The 16,450-nt window shown below is 45.4% G+C and overlaps 1 protein-coding gene across 1 annotated transcript in view; it reads left to right on the top strand.

Moving 5' to 3' along the window:
- MINDY3 (MINDY lysine 48 deubiquitinase 3) overlaps positions 1–16,450 on the top strand; it is a 468,791-nt gene that overhangs the window by 92,947 nt on the left and 359,394 nt on the right. Inside the window, exon 5 of the mRNA XM_030199997.1 lies at positions 5,694–5,745. Within this exon, the coding sequence (XP_030055857.1) occupies positions 5,694–5,745 (52 nt within the window). The remainder of the gene's footprint in view (positions 1–5,693; positions 5,746–16,450) is intronic.

Here is a 16,450-nt window from a genome sequence, read left to right as displayed (position 1 = left end):
ACAGGATTAATCAGGTGTACAAGCCTGCCCAACTTCACTAGAGTTGTGCTGCTTCTTGAGCTATGGAACTGAGGGGACCGTGGAGATCGCTGCACTCAGGAATGGTCATGCATGCTCAGAGCTTTACATTAGTGCTGAATTCTGAGATAACTGTTTCATCCTAGTGCCCCATTTGTTTACATGATTAATCCTGCTGTCTACAACAAACAAGTTATAGGCTTTGCTTTTTATTCTACCAGTTCACAAAACCACCAAATAAGATAATTTTTGTATATCTTATTTATTTATTTATTTAGATTTTGCTCACACCTTTTTCAGTAGTAGCTCAAGGTGAGTTACGTTCAGGTACACTGGATATTTCTCTGTCCCAGGAGGGCTCAGAATAGCAATCCTGTAAATCAACCTGTAAATACCCAAATTTTAATTTAAAAAAAGGAAGCTTGCAAATATCACAGTCATATAGGTGAATGTCAGAGAAAATCTGGCTCAGTTACATTTATTAGTGTTCAAGATGGGCATTTACAATGCTGCTGTTAACAGAAAGATAAATTTCCTTTTTCTTTCTTATTGATAATAAAGATTTTATGGGGAATGTATATGTAATTTTTCAAGCTAGCTTAAATGGTTACCAAGATAGAACGTGGTTCATTTTCAGCATTAATCCCTCTCTCCTTACTAACCATTTGCTCCTGCACTTTTGGGTGTTCAGCTCATTTGGAACTGGCCTTTCTCCGAGGAGAAGCAGGCTGCTTGTTCTCACGACTGGGTGACGTCCACGGCAGCCCCCGGACGGAAATCTTCCTAGCAACAAACTTTGCTAGAGCCTTCGAGCGCGCGGGCACCGCACATGCGCAGCCATCTTCCTGCCTGTTGTGCGAGAGACCCGTTTAGTTCTTTTTTCTCCGCGGTTAGAGTGACTGCTTGCGGTCTCTCTCCCTTCGCCCTGAAAGAGCCTTGGCTTATTTTCGAGTTTTTCATCTCCTTTTCCCTCATTTTTATTTTACTTTACGTTGTTTCCCTTAAATTAAAAAAAAAACCAAAACCTTTATTTCGTAGTTTTGGGTCCTTTTAAGTTTTATTTCGCTTCTGCGTACGCATTTTTCTCCTTTTTGTGCCTTTATTTTTGGCACAATCGAGAATTTTGATTTCACCGCCGCTATTTTTCCATCCATGTCATTGAGGACGCCCATCGGCTTCAAGAAGTGTACTCGGTTCAACCGGGCGATCTTGGGTACTGACCCTCACGCGTGGTGTCTTCAGTGCCTTGGGCCCGACCATTTCCCAGACGCATGTAAGTTGTGTCTTAGCTTGAAAAAGCGGACACAGGCGTTGAGATAAGCTCTTCGGGATCGTCTTTTCGGAGTTTTGCCCGGTTCTTCGGCGTCAACATCGGTACTGCGGTCGGCGGCGTTGATATCAACACCGGAGATGGCATCGACCTCAGGAGCACAGGTAATGGCTGTCCGGAGACCACATGCTGGGAGCAGTGAGCTGTCGAGTGGGTCTCCACCTGTCTCGAAAACTCCTGCTGTGCAGGCCCACTGGGACCGACCACTCTCGGACCCGACCCCGAGGAGGCGTGTGGATTCCACGTCCTCCTCGTCGGTACCGAGGAGTATCGATGACGTGCATCGAGCGAAGGCGAAAAAGCATCGTCATTAGTCTCCTAAGCACGGTACCGGAAGCTCCGGGGGCGTTGAAGGATTCGGCACCCGTGAAGCGCCGACGCTGGGAGGATCGCTCACCCGCCATTCAGGAGGTGTCAGTGAGTCGGTCTTCGGTCAGCCCAGTACCACCTCCTCAACCTCAACAGATTCTAGACCCGATTCCTGCACCGACCCCGCAGCCTTACTCGACAGTGACTCTGGACGAGCACATCTGAGCCATTCTTCCAGGTCTGCTGGAGAGGTTGCTGCGTCAGCCTGTTCTGGTGCCGGGGGTGCTTGCGCCCTCGGTACTGTCGATGGAAGCGGCAGCTGGCTCGAGGCCTGTGGTGAGGTCCCCGACGCCAGTACCCCATGTAGAGGGTAAGCCTATCTCTAGACAACCTTTAGTTGTTCGCTTCATGAGAGGTTTGCTTTTGTCAAAGCCCCCTGTCAGACCTCCACCAGTGTCATGGGATCTCAACGTCGTTCTCACCCAGCTGATGAAGCCTCTTTTTGAGCCACTGAATTCCTGCCATCTGAAGTACTTGACCTGGAAGGTCATTTTCTTGGTGGCTGTTACTTCAGCTCGTAGAGTCAGTGAGCTTCAAGCCTTGGTAGTGCATGCTCTTTATGTCAAATTTCATCACAACAGAGTAGTCCTCTGCACGCACCCTAAGTTCTTGCCGAAGGTGGTGTCGGAGTTCCATCTGAACCAGTCAATTGTTTTGCCAACATTTTTCCCCATCCTCATACCTGCCCTGCTGAACGTCAGTTGCACACCTTGGACTGCAAGAGAGCATTGGCCTTCTGTGTGGAGCGGACAAGCCCCTTCAGACAGTCCACCCAAATGTTTGTTGCTTTTGATCCCAACAGAAGGGGAGTCGCTGTCGGGAAACGCACCATCTCAAATTGGCTAGCAGATTGCATTTCCTTTACTTATGCCCAAGCTGTGCTGACTCTTGAGGGTCATGTCACGGCTCATAGTGATAGAGCCATGGCAACGTCAGTGGCTCACTTGAAGTCAGCCACTATTGAAGAGATTTGCAAGGCTGCGACGTGGTCATTCATCCACACATTCACATCTCACTACTGCCTTCAGCAGGATACCTGACGCGACAGTTGGTTTGGGCAGTCGGTGCTGCAGAATGTGTTCGGGGTTTAGAATCCAACTCCACCCCCCTAGTTCCATTTTTATTCTGTTCCAGGCTGCACTCTCAGATGTTTCTTCGTAGGTCAATCCTTGTTGTGTCCTCACCGTTGCGAGGCCCAATTGACCTTTCTTTGTTGTTTTGAGTGAGCCTGGGTGCTAGGGATACCCCAGTCGTGAGAACAAGCAGCCTGGGATTTTATTTTCAATTTGTTTCAAAAATGTGTAAAATTTGAGTAATACAAGTAAAAATTTAACCTGTGTAAGCCAACTTTGCTTACATTACTTTGGAGGTTTAATGTGCATAAAATCTATTTAGGGTGCATTTTTATGCACATACATCTTTCTGAACTGGAAATAAAATCACATATATAGTTTTGTACATTTAATGTAAAGACACAATTCATTATATAATTTTTCTGAGGTAATTAAGGTGGAGAACAGGAATCTATTGTATGGTAGGTAGTGAGAAACAGCATGTGATTTATATAATGCATTTGTGAGTTTTAGTAGTAAAGATTATAAATTTGGTAGCCATACAAGAAAACATTTGATAAAGTTATCCAGAGTAGAAAAACCACATTAAACTGGGAAGAGTCAGTGACTAGGGATGCACAAGTGACCTGAATAGGGCAAACACCTATCCTCTTTCCATGCTGCTCCCCCTTTTCCAAATAAAATTCTAGTTAACATTCAGTTGTGGCATTTCTAAACCCCCCTTGAAAGTATACATTGTGGCAGGACAGAGTAAATGCAGCATAAATCCTGGTATCAAGTATAATCTGAGCACCAGTGAAATTAACTTTTTTTAAAGTTGTCATTGCTAATGTTCACCAAACCAAAATAACTCTGGACGCCCAGTCTTTGGCTGTTTTGGAAACTGAAACCAGAGGGTCTTCCCAGACCTGTCCTTGTGACCCCACAACTAGTTGAGATTCCAGGTTATCCAAAATGAATGTGCGTAAGATAAATATGCATACCTTGGAAGCCCAGGATATGCCCACTTAGCTCCCTTCCTGTCCAGTAACAAAAAGGGCTCATATATAGAGCTAAAGTAAAGACCTTATAGCCCCTCCCCCCTAAGAAAAAAATAATAAAATGAAAACCTTTCCTCACAACCTTGCCCAAACTTCCAACAGACATTTGTTTCTTTAGTGACATGGAGATCTACAAAAAGTGCTTTATTGCAAAATGTGAAAAATGCTCATGTTCCAACATAACCTTGGTCTTGCCCTTACTGATTTCCCAATCTAAAAATTGACATAATTGCACTGCCCAATAGACTTGGTTGGGAACTGCTCTGTCTACCCATTCAGTGTATTGCCACAGTGTTGATTTAGAGAGTCTAGGAGATCTCCCTCCCCAAATGAATATGGTAAGGTATTTCTGAATGCTGCTTAACACTCCTCGTGGTATTTCCAATGGCAAATTTGAAATAAAAATGATAACTGGGTTAGAATTTTCATTTTAATAGCTACTATGCATCCCCCACCAAGACAGCCATGATTCTTTCCATCTGACCAGGTCTGCCTGAATTTGCTGAGAGATCTTAACATAATTCTGATGATATAACTTGGCTAATTTCCTTGTAATCTGCACCCCTAAGTATCTTATTCCCTTGTCAGCCCATTTAAAAAGATAAATGTTGGTGGGTGTAATATTAATTCCTTCATAGAATCAGTGGTAATGCCCAGCATCTCTTATTTATCAAAATTGACTTTAAATCTTGCTACGTTACCAAACACGTGCAAATTCCTATGTTATAATTGGTAGGGTTAATATTGGTTTTCCAACATATAATATGTCATCTGCAAAAAGAGCAATTTTATGATGCTGGGTGCCCATTTAATACCCCTTAATATTTCTATTTGCTCGAATACATTGTGCCAGTGGCTATATAGCAAAGGCAAACAGTAAAAGTGACAAATAACATCCTTGCCTAGTTTTATATCTTCAGTTTTTCAGGTATGCCAAACCAAAAAGGTGTGCAGTTTGAGCAGGCAAATCAAAAAGCAGTCAGTCAGATGGACAATTCAGGATTTGTATGTAGTTCATTACCCTACCTGCCCTGGAAGTTGTGTTGGGATTCGTTGACCAGAATTGTCCTATATAATCTGTAATTTATGTGTAATTTGTTGACAAGCAGATTTGTTGTCCTCATCAATTCTATAAGTCATCAAAAGTCTCTTCACTTTTCCTCCTCAGATTTGACCTTCTGGGGTGCATGTAAAGCTATCATTATCTTCTTTCCTTCACCAAACCTCCCTTCCAGTAGCTTTAAGTATGGATAAGGGTCTTTCAGTTCAAAATGAGGAGTATTATTTTCTAATACTGAGATTGACCTTAAAATATATGCTGCTCTTGTGTGCTTGCTTTTCACTTGTATAGATTTGCTCACTGCTTCTGCTTTGTGACTTTATTTTACAGACATTTATGATCTTTGCAGACAACTGTAAAAAAGTCATTAAACATTTAATGAAACATTCATTTTGCAGTTATGTTGCTGACCACTAATGCTGATGACTAAGTTTTGTTTATGTGGCTTTGCTATTAAGAATATTTTTCCCTAAGCAACATCACTGTATTAAAAGCCAGGCATGTGCATAATAACAGCGTTCACCATGAATTATTTGCTGTAGGTTTGTAATCTGGCCAGTTTGAACAATTGAAAAATGAGAGGTTCTGCATGATATGTGACAGTAAGATATGCACACTTTATCTATCTATCTATCTATCTATCTATCTATCTATCTATCTATCTATCTATCTATCTATCTATCTATCTATCTATCTATCTATCTATCTATCTATCTAATATTAAAGCTTAACATTTTAGCTTGCTCTGTGGTTTTTGTGTATTATTGCTGTGTGTAGTGCTGAAAAGTGTCTTTTATGTGTAGCTGCCTTGGCTGCAGAGGAGCTTGGCTTTGAGCGATTTCATGCATTAATTCAGTAAGTAATGGAGCATTTAAAATGGTTTATATAATGTGATTTAATATTTGATATCCAAGTTACTGTGCAAAAGGGCTGTACTAATGGAATGTTAAATGGGATACATGTGTTTAGATATGGATAGCTAAACGCTAGCAAGTGAATGCATGTAGTTGTATGTATGTGTATATACACATAAAATCAATTTTATCACCTTTCCAAGTAATGCTGAAATCTTAATACATAAATCCTGTTAGCACTCACTCAGTGTGCATGATAAAGGCTTAATAAGAAAGATGCTCAATTCTAATCCAACAATAACCAGGCACTACACACAAGTTTAAAGAATTGAAGGGAGCTCACTATCAATTAGTTCTCAATATGCTCAGCTTCTCAGCACTTCTATCTTATATCACACAGTTCAGTAGGATTGGGGAGTCATAATAGGATTCATCAGATTAGCTTATCTGCCTCCATTTTGGCTGACTGATTCAATGAGCCAAGCATACTTTTAGAGACGGTACCGCAGTCCTCATCGATCCAGTTTTTTAAAAGTCTTCTACTGTTAATCCTTATTTTGGTATCAAAACGATTTTTCATATTTTCAGTTTTCTTTATAATATGCACTTACAAAACGTTTAGCATAGTATTCAAGTTGGTAATTAGCTTTTAGGCTACATTCAACTATACATGATGGAGACCAGTTGTCACCGACATAGATCCATGTTTCGCTTACGAGCTGTTTCAAGGGAGTCTCCTATAAAAAAAATTCATATGATTAATCCTTAACTTTTGACAGGGCTATTATGCACCGATTCACATCTTGACCGTTACTAACCAAGAATGCTTCTAACTGGCGGCCTCTAAGATGGCCACCAACCTTTTCAAGGCAGGCTTTATAGCCAGGTCAAATCGTCACTAGACAAAAAGCACCAATCAAAGCTCCAGGGCTGAACAGCTGATATCCAGTAAACAGAATATTCGATAGACAAAATATTTGGCTACATTATTTTAGACAGTCTCAAATAAGTGTTGGCCACTCAATTTCACGATTAAGCCCATGTGGTTCTACAGTATTTAAGGTGAAAATCCAAAATTGCTCTCTGAAGTTCAGTATTTTCTCCAGGTCGCCTCCCTCCCACCCACCCTTCTTTTACTTGATCTATTATCCGCCATTGTAAGTCCATTATTTGATGCTGACATTCCACCCAGTGTTGTACTAGCGGGGCTTCTACTTTATTAGTGAGGATCCTAGACTTATGTTTGGTAAGACACACTTTTATTGCTCTCATACTTCTCCCTACATATATCTTCTTGCAAGGGCATTGGATAATATATACAGCCATTTTAGTAGTGCAGTCTGAGTCATTAAATGTTTTGATTTTATGATGTAACTGAGGATCAATCCATATTGATCCAGTTATTGAAGTCTGACACCATTGGCAGTGTCTGCATATAGTATGAGATGGTGCCTCTTGTACCGCAGTACAGTAATGCATTTTCCAGGACAGTATCTCCCCTATATTCTTGGCACATGTAAAAGCTATAAGAGGATTTTCTGTAAACGCAGCATCCATCTGTAAGATGTGCCAGTGAGACATGATGATTTGTACGATAAACTTAGCCAGCGAAGAATATGGTAACACAGAAACCAATCGGTTTTGTTCTTCACGATTCCTATAATTCACAAGTAGTTCACGCTGAGAGTATTGTGCTCTCAGATAGGCTTTACGAATAGTCTTAGGAGGGTAGTCACGTTCCAAAAATTTACCAGTAAGACTTTTAACTTGGTATTTAAAGTCCTCCAGGGAGGAACAGAGTCTTCTTAGCCGCAGGAATTGCCCTACCGGCAGATTGCTTTTCAGATGATACAGATGAAAACTGTTGTAGTGTAAGTAATTATTACGGTCTGTTTGCGTAAAATACAGGGATGTGGTAATCGCTCCTTCTTGTTTTTCTATATGGATATCCAGAAAATTAATGTATTGCTGATATCTTTTCCAAATTAGTATGGATGATAGAAAAAAATTTAGATGGATATACATATGATGTTTCAAATAAATCCGTTTAGAGTGTAGCTACTGATGGGGCTAAGGTCGCACCCATTGCTACACCATGAATTTGTTTAAAGTATTTTCTATCGTACCAGAAATAATTAGACGTGATTACCAATTTCGCTAAATCCATCAGAAAAGAGGTAGAGATACGAGGGGTAGGGCTCCTATCGTTCAGGATAGCCTCAATAATATTCAAGGCGGAGTCTTGGGGGATGGTCGTGTATAGGGAAGCAACTTCAAGTGTGACAAACCATGCTTCGTTTGGGATGTCTCACTAAGTAACTTCAGCATATGGTAGGAATCTTGTACGAACGATGTGATCCTCTGCACTGCACTTTGAAGAAACCGGTCAACAAATCTTGATAGTGGTTCTAATATAGACCGTACTGTAGAAACTATTGGCCTGCCCGGTGGATGAGTCAGATCCTTATGTATTTTTGGCAGGAAGTACATGTATGGCATGGAGGGATATTTAACTTGCAAGAAGTCAGCCTCTTTTTGGGTCCGCATCCCTTGACGTAGTGCTGGTTCAACAATAGTATAAATCTCTTCAGCGATTTCTTCAGTCGGGTCATGCTGTAGCTGTTGATAGAATTTTTGGTCTTCTAATTGAATATAGGCTTACCTCTGATAATCTGTTGTAGATTGAATCACTATCGCCCTGCCTTTATCGGCGCATTGGATACAGATCTCACTCCGTGTACTAAGCTGTTGTAATGCTTCCATTTCCAATTTTGATAAGTTATATAAGATCTTCTTCTTAGTGTGATTCATTTCTAATTTTTTAAGGTCATATAGAACTAGTTTCAAAAAGGTATTGATCACAGGGTCCGTAGTTTGTTGATACCATGTGGATTTAGGTTTACAAATGGAGATATCCACAGTGGACGCATGCTCAGAAAATTTTTAAAAAATTTGTAACAATCTATTAAAGCGGTAGAGCGCTATTCGGGTTTTAACGGGTCACAAGGAGCAGCTGGGATGAACGACAGACCCAAATTCAGTATGTCATGTTGGGATTTGGTCAATGTGGTTTGAGCGATATTCACTACTATTGATTCACTCCTTGATACAATCTGGTAGTTGGGCCCCGGGCCCCTTGCTGTCGGTGTCATCCTTTTCGGTATCCCTGACGTCTTCTCTCTAAAGGGTAACCGGCTGGATTACTCGATTAATTTGAACTCGGGGGGTTTCTTCCGTCGTCACTACTCCCATCTGAGTCTCCAGATGATCCCTCGAATGCCTGTTCTTGTTTGCTCTCCCTAATGGTTTTAGTATGTTTCCAGGAGTAGACCATATCCTGATGGTAATCACATTTATATTTCTTAATCTTTGTCTGGCGTGTAGTTTCTTTAAATTCATTAATTGTCTGCAGTAATTCTGCATGTTGTTTGTTATACTCGTCTAAGGTGTTCTTCTCCTTCAGTTGTAATTCCACTTCGTTAATCTGTATCTTAATTTCTTCCTCAGTAGAATCTGTTTTTTCAACGATTAATAGCATTAAATCTTGACTACATCTATTGAGAATAGCAATCCATTTATCTGTGAATTTCTTATCATATGTAAATAATTTTGGTTCCTTCAGCATACGAAGTCCTCTAGGTATCATAGATTTTTAAAAATACTGTACCTAGTGTGCTACCGTGTAGCTCAGCTCTAACCAGTCTTTTATGATGATTCAATAGTTCAGTCAAGAACTACTACTACTACTACTACTATTTAGCATTTCTATAGCGCTACAAGGCATACGCAGCGCTGCACAAACAGTTGAGAGGCGCTCTCAGTGTTGTCATCTAACAGTGCCGGTCTCTGTAAGATCCGGGAGAACTGCTCCTCAGAGAATCCTGTAAAGTCCGTGATGGTGCCAATTTATACTATCCCAACCATAACCAAGCACTACACACTACCTTGAAACAGCTCGTAAGTGAAACATGGATCTATGTCGTCGACAACTGGTCTCCATCATGTATCGTTGAATGTACCCTAAAAGCTAAGTACCAACTTGAATACCGTGCTAAACCTTTTGTGAGTGCATATTATAAAGGAAACTGAAAATATAAAAAATTGTTTTGATACCAAAATAAGGATTAAGAGTAGAAGACTTAAAAAAAAAAAAAAACTGGATCGATGAGGATTGCGGTACCGCCTCTAAAAGTATCATTCAGCCAAAATGGAGGCGGATACACTAATCTGACGGATTCTATTATGACACTCCGATCCTACTGATCTGTGTAAAATCAGATAGAAGTGTTGAGAAGCTGAGCCAATTCTAATCCAAACTACTTGGACCACTGTAAGTGTTCCATATGAAACTCTGAATCAAGGGATCCTTTTACTAAAGTATATTAAGCTGTTAATATGTGAATTAGGGTGTGTTACACAGAAGTGCACTAACAGCTACTGCAGTAGCATGACAGTTTACATATGTTAATGTGTGAATTAACTACATATTATGTTAGGGAGCAAGAAATGGGCATGGACTGCATAATGCAGTGTGTGCATTAACTTCCATTTGTGCAGTTAGTGGGCTTCACTTAGTACCACCTCAGTAGGAGGTGCTAAGTACAACCAAGTTTTTTGTATGCCAATGCACATGTCCTTGTATCAATTCTCGAGGACATGTTGGGTATGCCCTAACAATTAGCATGTAGCTTTTGCACCTAATGTGCACTGATTTTTGCTGTTATTGTGCATTAAGTGTAAAAACTTAATGCATTTTAGTAAAAGACATGCTCTTTTATATTTTCATGAAAAACACTCAAAATATGCCATTAAGTAGCCTGTAAAAAAAAAAAAAAAATCTGATGCAGCCTGAATATGCAACAAATATGTTCTACAGATAGAAACATAGAACATGACTGCAGATAAGGGCCAATGGCCCATCCAGTCTGCCTATCCTCAGTAACCACTAACTCTTCCTTTCCTAAAGGATCCCACATACCTGTCCCATGCTTTCTTCAGTTCTGACACAGTCCTTGTCTCCATGATCTTCACAAGGAGGCCATTCCATGCTTCCACCACCCCTTTGGTGAAGGAGTATTTTTTTAGATTCCTCCTAAGTCTATTTCCTCTTAACTTCCTCATATGCCCCCCTCATTCCAAAGTTATCCTTCATGTGAAAAAGGCTCTCCTCCTGTATATTGACGTCACTGAGATATTTAAACATCTCTATCATATCCCCTCTCTCTCACCTCTCTTCCAGTGTATTCACGTTGAGGTTCCTAAGCCTGGCCCAGTATGTTTTATGACACAGACCGCTTACTAATTTTGTAGCTGCCCTTTGGACTGACTCCTTCCTGTTTATATCTTTCTGTAGGTGTGGTCTCCAGAATTGCATGCAGTACTCTAAATGGGGCCTTACCAGAGACTTAAACAAGGGCACTATCTCCTCTTTTTTTCCTGCTAGTCATCCCTTGCCTTATGCACCCAAGCATCTTTCTGGCTTTGACAGTTGCCTTTTCTACCTGTTTGGCCACCTTAAGGTCATCAGATACAATCACCCCCAAGTCCCACTCTTCTTTCATACACAGAATCACTTCATCCCTATACTGTACCATTGCCTTGGAATCTTGTACCCTCAAGTGCTTGACCCTGCATTTCTTAGCATTAAATTTTAGTTGCTAATTAACGGACCATTCTTCAAGCTTTACTAGATCTTTCTTCATACCATCCATACCCTCCGGGGTGTCCACCCTATTACAGATGTTGATATCACCTGCAAAGAGACGAACCCCTTACCAGTCCTCCTTCAATATCACTCATGAAGATGTTAAAAAGAGCTGGCCCGAGGACCAAACCCTAAGGTACACCACTGATAAAAGCCCTTTTCCATATCATCAAGCTGATCAATCCATAGACTGGTGGGTTGTGTCCATCTACCAGCAGGTGGAGATAGAGAGCAAACTTTTGCCTCCCTATATGTGGTCATGTGCTGCCGGAAACTCCCCAGTATGTTCTCTATCTCAGCAGGTGGTGGTCACACACAGCAGCAGCTCTGGCTAGGCCTCCAAGCCTAATTTTTAGGTTTTGTTGAGTGCCTGGGGTTGAGGGCTCTTTTGAGCAAGTGCAAACCTGGTGGTGCCAGGTCCCTCCTTTTCTCCCCCCTCCCGCTGGCTCCGTAAAAAAAAAAAAAAAAAAAAAAAAAATTTTGAACGTCCTTAAAGGCGTTTATTTCGACGTTTATTTAAGCGTCTATTGCAGCTACTCACTGGGACACCAGGTCGTTACAACTCGGAGCGGACAGCAGGTAATTTTTACCTTTTTATAGCAGGCAGGGGGTTCCCCGATTCTTCTCCTCGTGGCATATGGCGTCGGAGGGCGAGGGCGCAAAGGGTCGCTCCCCGGGTCGCTTGAGCGCTTCTAGAGGGGATGCGGGGGTCTTCAAGCCTGATTCGCCCTTGTTGGGTGACAGTTTCGTGACCGATGAATGTCCCGGTCCTTCCTCCGGCGTGGCGGTTTTTCCCGCCATAAACGCCCATCCCCCGCTCCTCGCCTCCGCCATCTTGGCCGGCCACGCGGCTCGGACGGCTTCTTCTTGGGCCGCCCTTGAGGTTGGAGACATTAATGCCATGAACGCCCTTAATTTGGGCGACGGCACAGAAGCGGCTAAAGTTAAGAGCCGTTCTTCCCGCGCGGCTCCTTCGCGGAGTTTCGCGCCGGACGCCATTTTGGATGCGCAGCATGTCTCTCCCCCGCTATTGCGAGCGCCGGTTGAGGGTGCGTCTAGGGCTGTTGCCCAGACTGCGGAAGTGCACAGTCTGGGGGGTTTCTCCCCCGAGTTTGTTTTGCTGCTGCATCAGGCCTTCCTCATGCACAACGCTGCCCCTGCTCCCTCGTCTGGTAAAGAGGTTGAGGTTCCCAGAGGTAAACGCCCTCGGGTTGATTCCCAGGCCTTGGAGGAATTTGTCTCCTCCGATGTAGATGAGGGCAGCGTGTCTGAGGTCTCCCAACGGTCCTTTGCGGATTCCTTGGAGGAGACGGATCCCCGCTCGGATGGAGCGGATGACCCCTCTGCAGCGCGGCTTTTTAGCTCAGAGGATTTGCCCAACCTGTTGTTACAGGCCATGGACACTTTGAAGATTTCCTCTCCGGAGGACGTCTCTCCCTCAGCCCCTGTTGGCTCTGCCATTATGCTGGGGACGAAGCGCCCGCCTAGAACCTTCCACGTGCATGATGCCATGCACACCTTAATTTCGGCTCAATGGGATGTCCCAGAAGCGAGCCGTAAAGTGGCTAGGGCTATGTCCCGCCTCTATCCTTTGGCTGTGAGTGAACGTGAGGCCTATCTGTGGCCTACCGTGGATTCTTTAATCACTGCGGTGACTAAGAAAACGGCGTTGCCGGTGGAAGGTGGCACGGCCCTAAAGGACGCCCAAGACAGAAGATTGGAGGTGGCCTTAAGGTCGTCCTTTGAGGCGGCTGCTTTAAGTTTGCAGGCCTCAGTTTGCGGCTCCTATGTGGCCAGGGCGTGCCTGACTATGGTGCAGCGGGCTTCCCCCTCGGATCATTCCTTGAGGGCTGATTGGCCGGCCCTGGAATCGGGCTTAGCCTATTTGGCAGACTTGCTGTATGATGTCTTGAGGGCCTCAGCGAAAGGCATGGCTCAGACAATCTCTGCGCGGCGGTGGCTTTGGCTGAAACATTGGTCTGCTGACCACGCCTCTAAATCCCGCCTGGCTAGGTTGCCTTTTAAAGGCAAGCTGCTCTTTGGGGTCGAGCTGGACAAAATCGTGACCGATCTCGGCACGTCTAAGGGCAAGAAATTACCAGAGGTCAGGGCTCGGGCTAGTACTCGTCCCGGTACCTCCAGAGGACGGTTGCAGGAAGCCCGTCGGTACCGCCCGGGCAAGTCGGGCTCTGCCCCCTCTTCCTTCAAGAGGAATTTCTCCCCCAAGCAGCATTCCTTTCGCAGAGACCGCCGTCCCGGAGGTGCTCCCTCCGGTCCTCCCCCAGGGTCTCGTACCCAATGACGGGGTCTTGGTCCACGCCCCAGTGCAGATTGGAGGACGGCTGTCCTCGTTTCTGGGCGAGTGGACCACAATAACTTCAGACGCGTGGGTGCTGGAAGTCATCAGAGACGGCTACAAACTAGAGTTCTGCCGACCCTTAAAAGACGGGTTTGTACTCTCTCCCTGCAAGTCTCCGGTCAAAGCTGTGGCAGTGCAGCAGACCTTGGACAATCTGATCCGCCTGGGCGCGGTCGTTCCGGTGCCAGAAAGTCAGCTTGGCAAGGGACGTTACTCCATTTACTTTGTGGTACCAAAGAAAGGAGGTTCTGTCCGGCCTATCCTCGACCTCAAAGGGGTCAATCGGGCCTTGAAAGTGCGGCACTTTCGCATGGAGACTCTCCGCTCTGTTATAGCGGCAGTGAAGGCAGGAGAGTTCCTGGCATCCTTGGACATCAAGGAAGCGTACCTGCATATTCCCATCTGGCCTCCTCATCAACGCTTTCTGCGTTTTGCAGTCCTGGGACGACACTTCCAGTTCAGAGCCCTCCCTTTCGGGTTGGCTACTGCTCCGCGGACCTTTTCCAAAGTAATGGTGGTCATCACGGCCTTCCTACGAAAGGAAGGGGTACAAGTCCATCCTTATCTGGACGACTGGTTGATCCGAGCCCCCTCTTATGCAGAGTGCGGCAAAGCTGTGGACCGGGTAGTTGCTCTTTTGAGCTCCCTGGGATGGATCATCAACTGGGAGAAGAGCCAGCTGCGCCCGACTCAGTCCCTGGAGTACCTGGGAGTTCGATTCGACACCCAAGTGGGCAGAGTGTTCCTGCCAGACAATCGGATTGTCAAACTTCAGGCTCAGGTGGACCAGTTCCTAGTAGCCTCTCCCCTTCGGGCTTGGGACTATGTGCAGCTGTTGGGCTCTATGACGGCCACGATGGAAGTTGTGCCCTGGGCCAGGGCTCATATGAGACCGCTTCAACACTTTTTGCTGCAGCGCTGGACTCCGATGTCGGAGGATTATGCTGTGCGCCTTCCCTTGGACCCAGCAGTGCGCAAGGCGCTGAGCTGGTGGATGCAGACAGACAAGTTGTCTGCGGGAATGCCTCTGGTGACCCCAGAGTGGATTGTCGTCACGACGGACGCCTCGTTGTCGGGCTGGGGAGCCCACTGCTTGGGAAGGACAGCGCAGGGGCTCTGGTCTCCTGCAGAGGCAAAGTGGTCTATCAACCTCCTGGAACTCAGAGCCATTCGGTTGGCGCTTTTGGAGTTCATCCCGGTACTGGTGTTGAAGCCAGTACGGGTCCTGTCGGACAATGCCACGGCTGTGGCCTATGTCAACCGCCAGGGAGGTACCAAGAGCGCCCCTCTAGCCAAGGAGGCTATGAATCTTTGCCAGTGGGCGGAAGTGAACCTGGAGCAGCTTTCAGCGGCCCACATTGCCGGAGTCATGAATGTCAAGGCGGACTTTCTCAGTCGCCATACCTTGGAGCCCGGAGAGTGGCAGCTATCTGCTCAGGCGTTCTTGGACATCACGAAGCGTTGGGGCCAGCCGAGCCTAGATCTGATGGCGTCATCGGACAATTGCCAAGTGCCGCGCTTTTTCAGCAGAGGACGGGACCCTCGATCCCTGGGAGTAGATGCTCTTCTCCAACAGTGGCCGACACAAGAGCTTCTCTATGTGTTCCCGCCCTGGCCCATGTTGGGCAGGGTGCTAGACCGGGTGGCAAAGCATCCCGGCAGGGTAATCCTGGTGGGTCCGGAGTGGCCCAGGCGTCCCTGGTATGCGGACTTGATCAGGCTCTCAGTCGACGATCCTCTGCGGCTGTCAGTGGAGCAGGGCCTGTTACATCAGGGTCCCGTGATGATGGAGGATCCCTCCCCCTTTGGTCTTACGGCCTGGCTATTGAGCGGCAGCGTCTGAGGAAGAAGGGCTTCTCAGACAAGGTCATCGCCACTATGCTGAGAGCGAGGAAGCGCTCTACTTCTACTGCTTACGCCAGGGTTTGGCGTATCTTTGCAGCGTGGTGTGAAGCAGGCTCACTTTCTCCCTTCACTGCTCCAATTTCTTCAGTGTTGGCGTTCCTGCAAGAAGGTCTGGAGAAAGGCCTGTCGCTCAGTTCCCTTAAAGTCCAGGTAGCGGCTCTGGCTTGCTTCAGGGGCCGCCTGAAGGGTGCTTCCCTGGCTTCGCAGCCAGATGTGGTGCGCTTTCTCAAGGGAGTTAATCACCTGCGCCCTCCTCTGCACTCAGTGGTGCCTGCGTGGAATCTCAACCTGGTACTAAGAGCATTGCAGAAGCCGCCTTTTGAACCCTTGTCGAGGGCATCTCTGAAAGACCTGACGTTGAAAGCAGTCTTTTTGGTGGCTATCACTTCAGCCAGAAGAGTTTCCGAGCTCCAGGCGCTCTCATGTCGAGAGCCTTTTCTGCAGTTCACTGAGGCAGGAGTGACTATTCGCACAGTGCCTTCCTTCCTGCCCAAGATTGTTTCTCGCTTCCATGTGAATCAGCAGCTCTGTCTCCCTTCCTTTCGTAGGGAGGACTACCCAGAGGAGTACTCTGCTCTTAAATATCTGGATGTGAGACGAGTCATCATCAGATACTTGGAAGTGACCAATGATTTCCGGAAATCGGATCATCTGTTTGTCCTGTTTGCAGGTCCTCGTAAGGGTCTGCAGGCTGCTAAGCCTACAGTGGCAAGATGGGTCAAGGAAGCCATTGCAGCG

The sequence above is a fragment of the Microcaecilia unicolor genome, chromosome 1, assembly GCF_901765095.1.
Source record: "Microcaecilia unicolor chromosome 1, aMicUni1.1, whole genome shotgun sequence".
Classification (NCBI taxonomy): Eukaryota; Metazoa; Chordata; class Amphibia; order Gymnophiona; family Siphonopidae; genus Microcaecilia; species Microcaecilia unicolor.
Note: the sequence above shows the minus strand (reverse complement) of the source record. Positions and strands in the feature narration are given on the sequence as shown.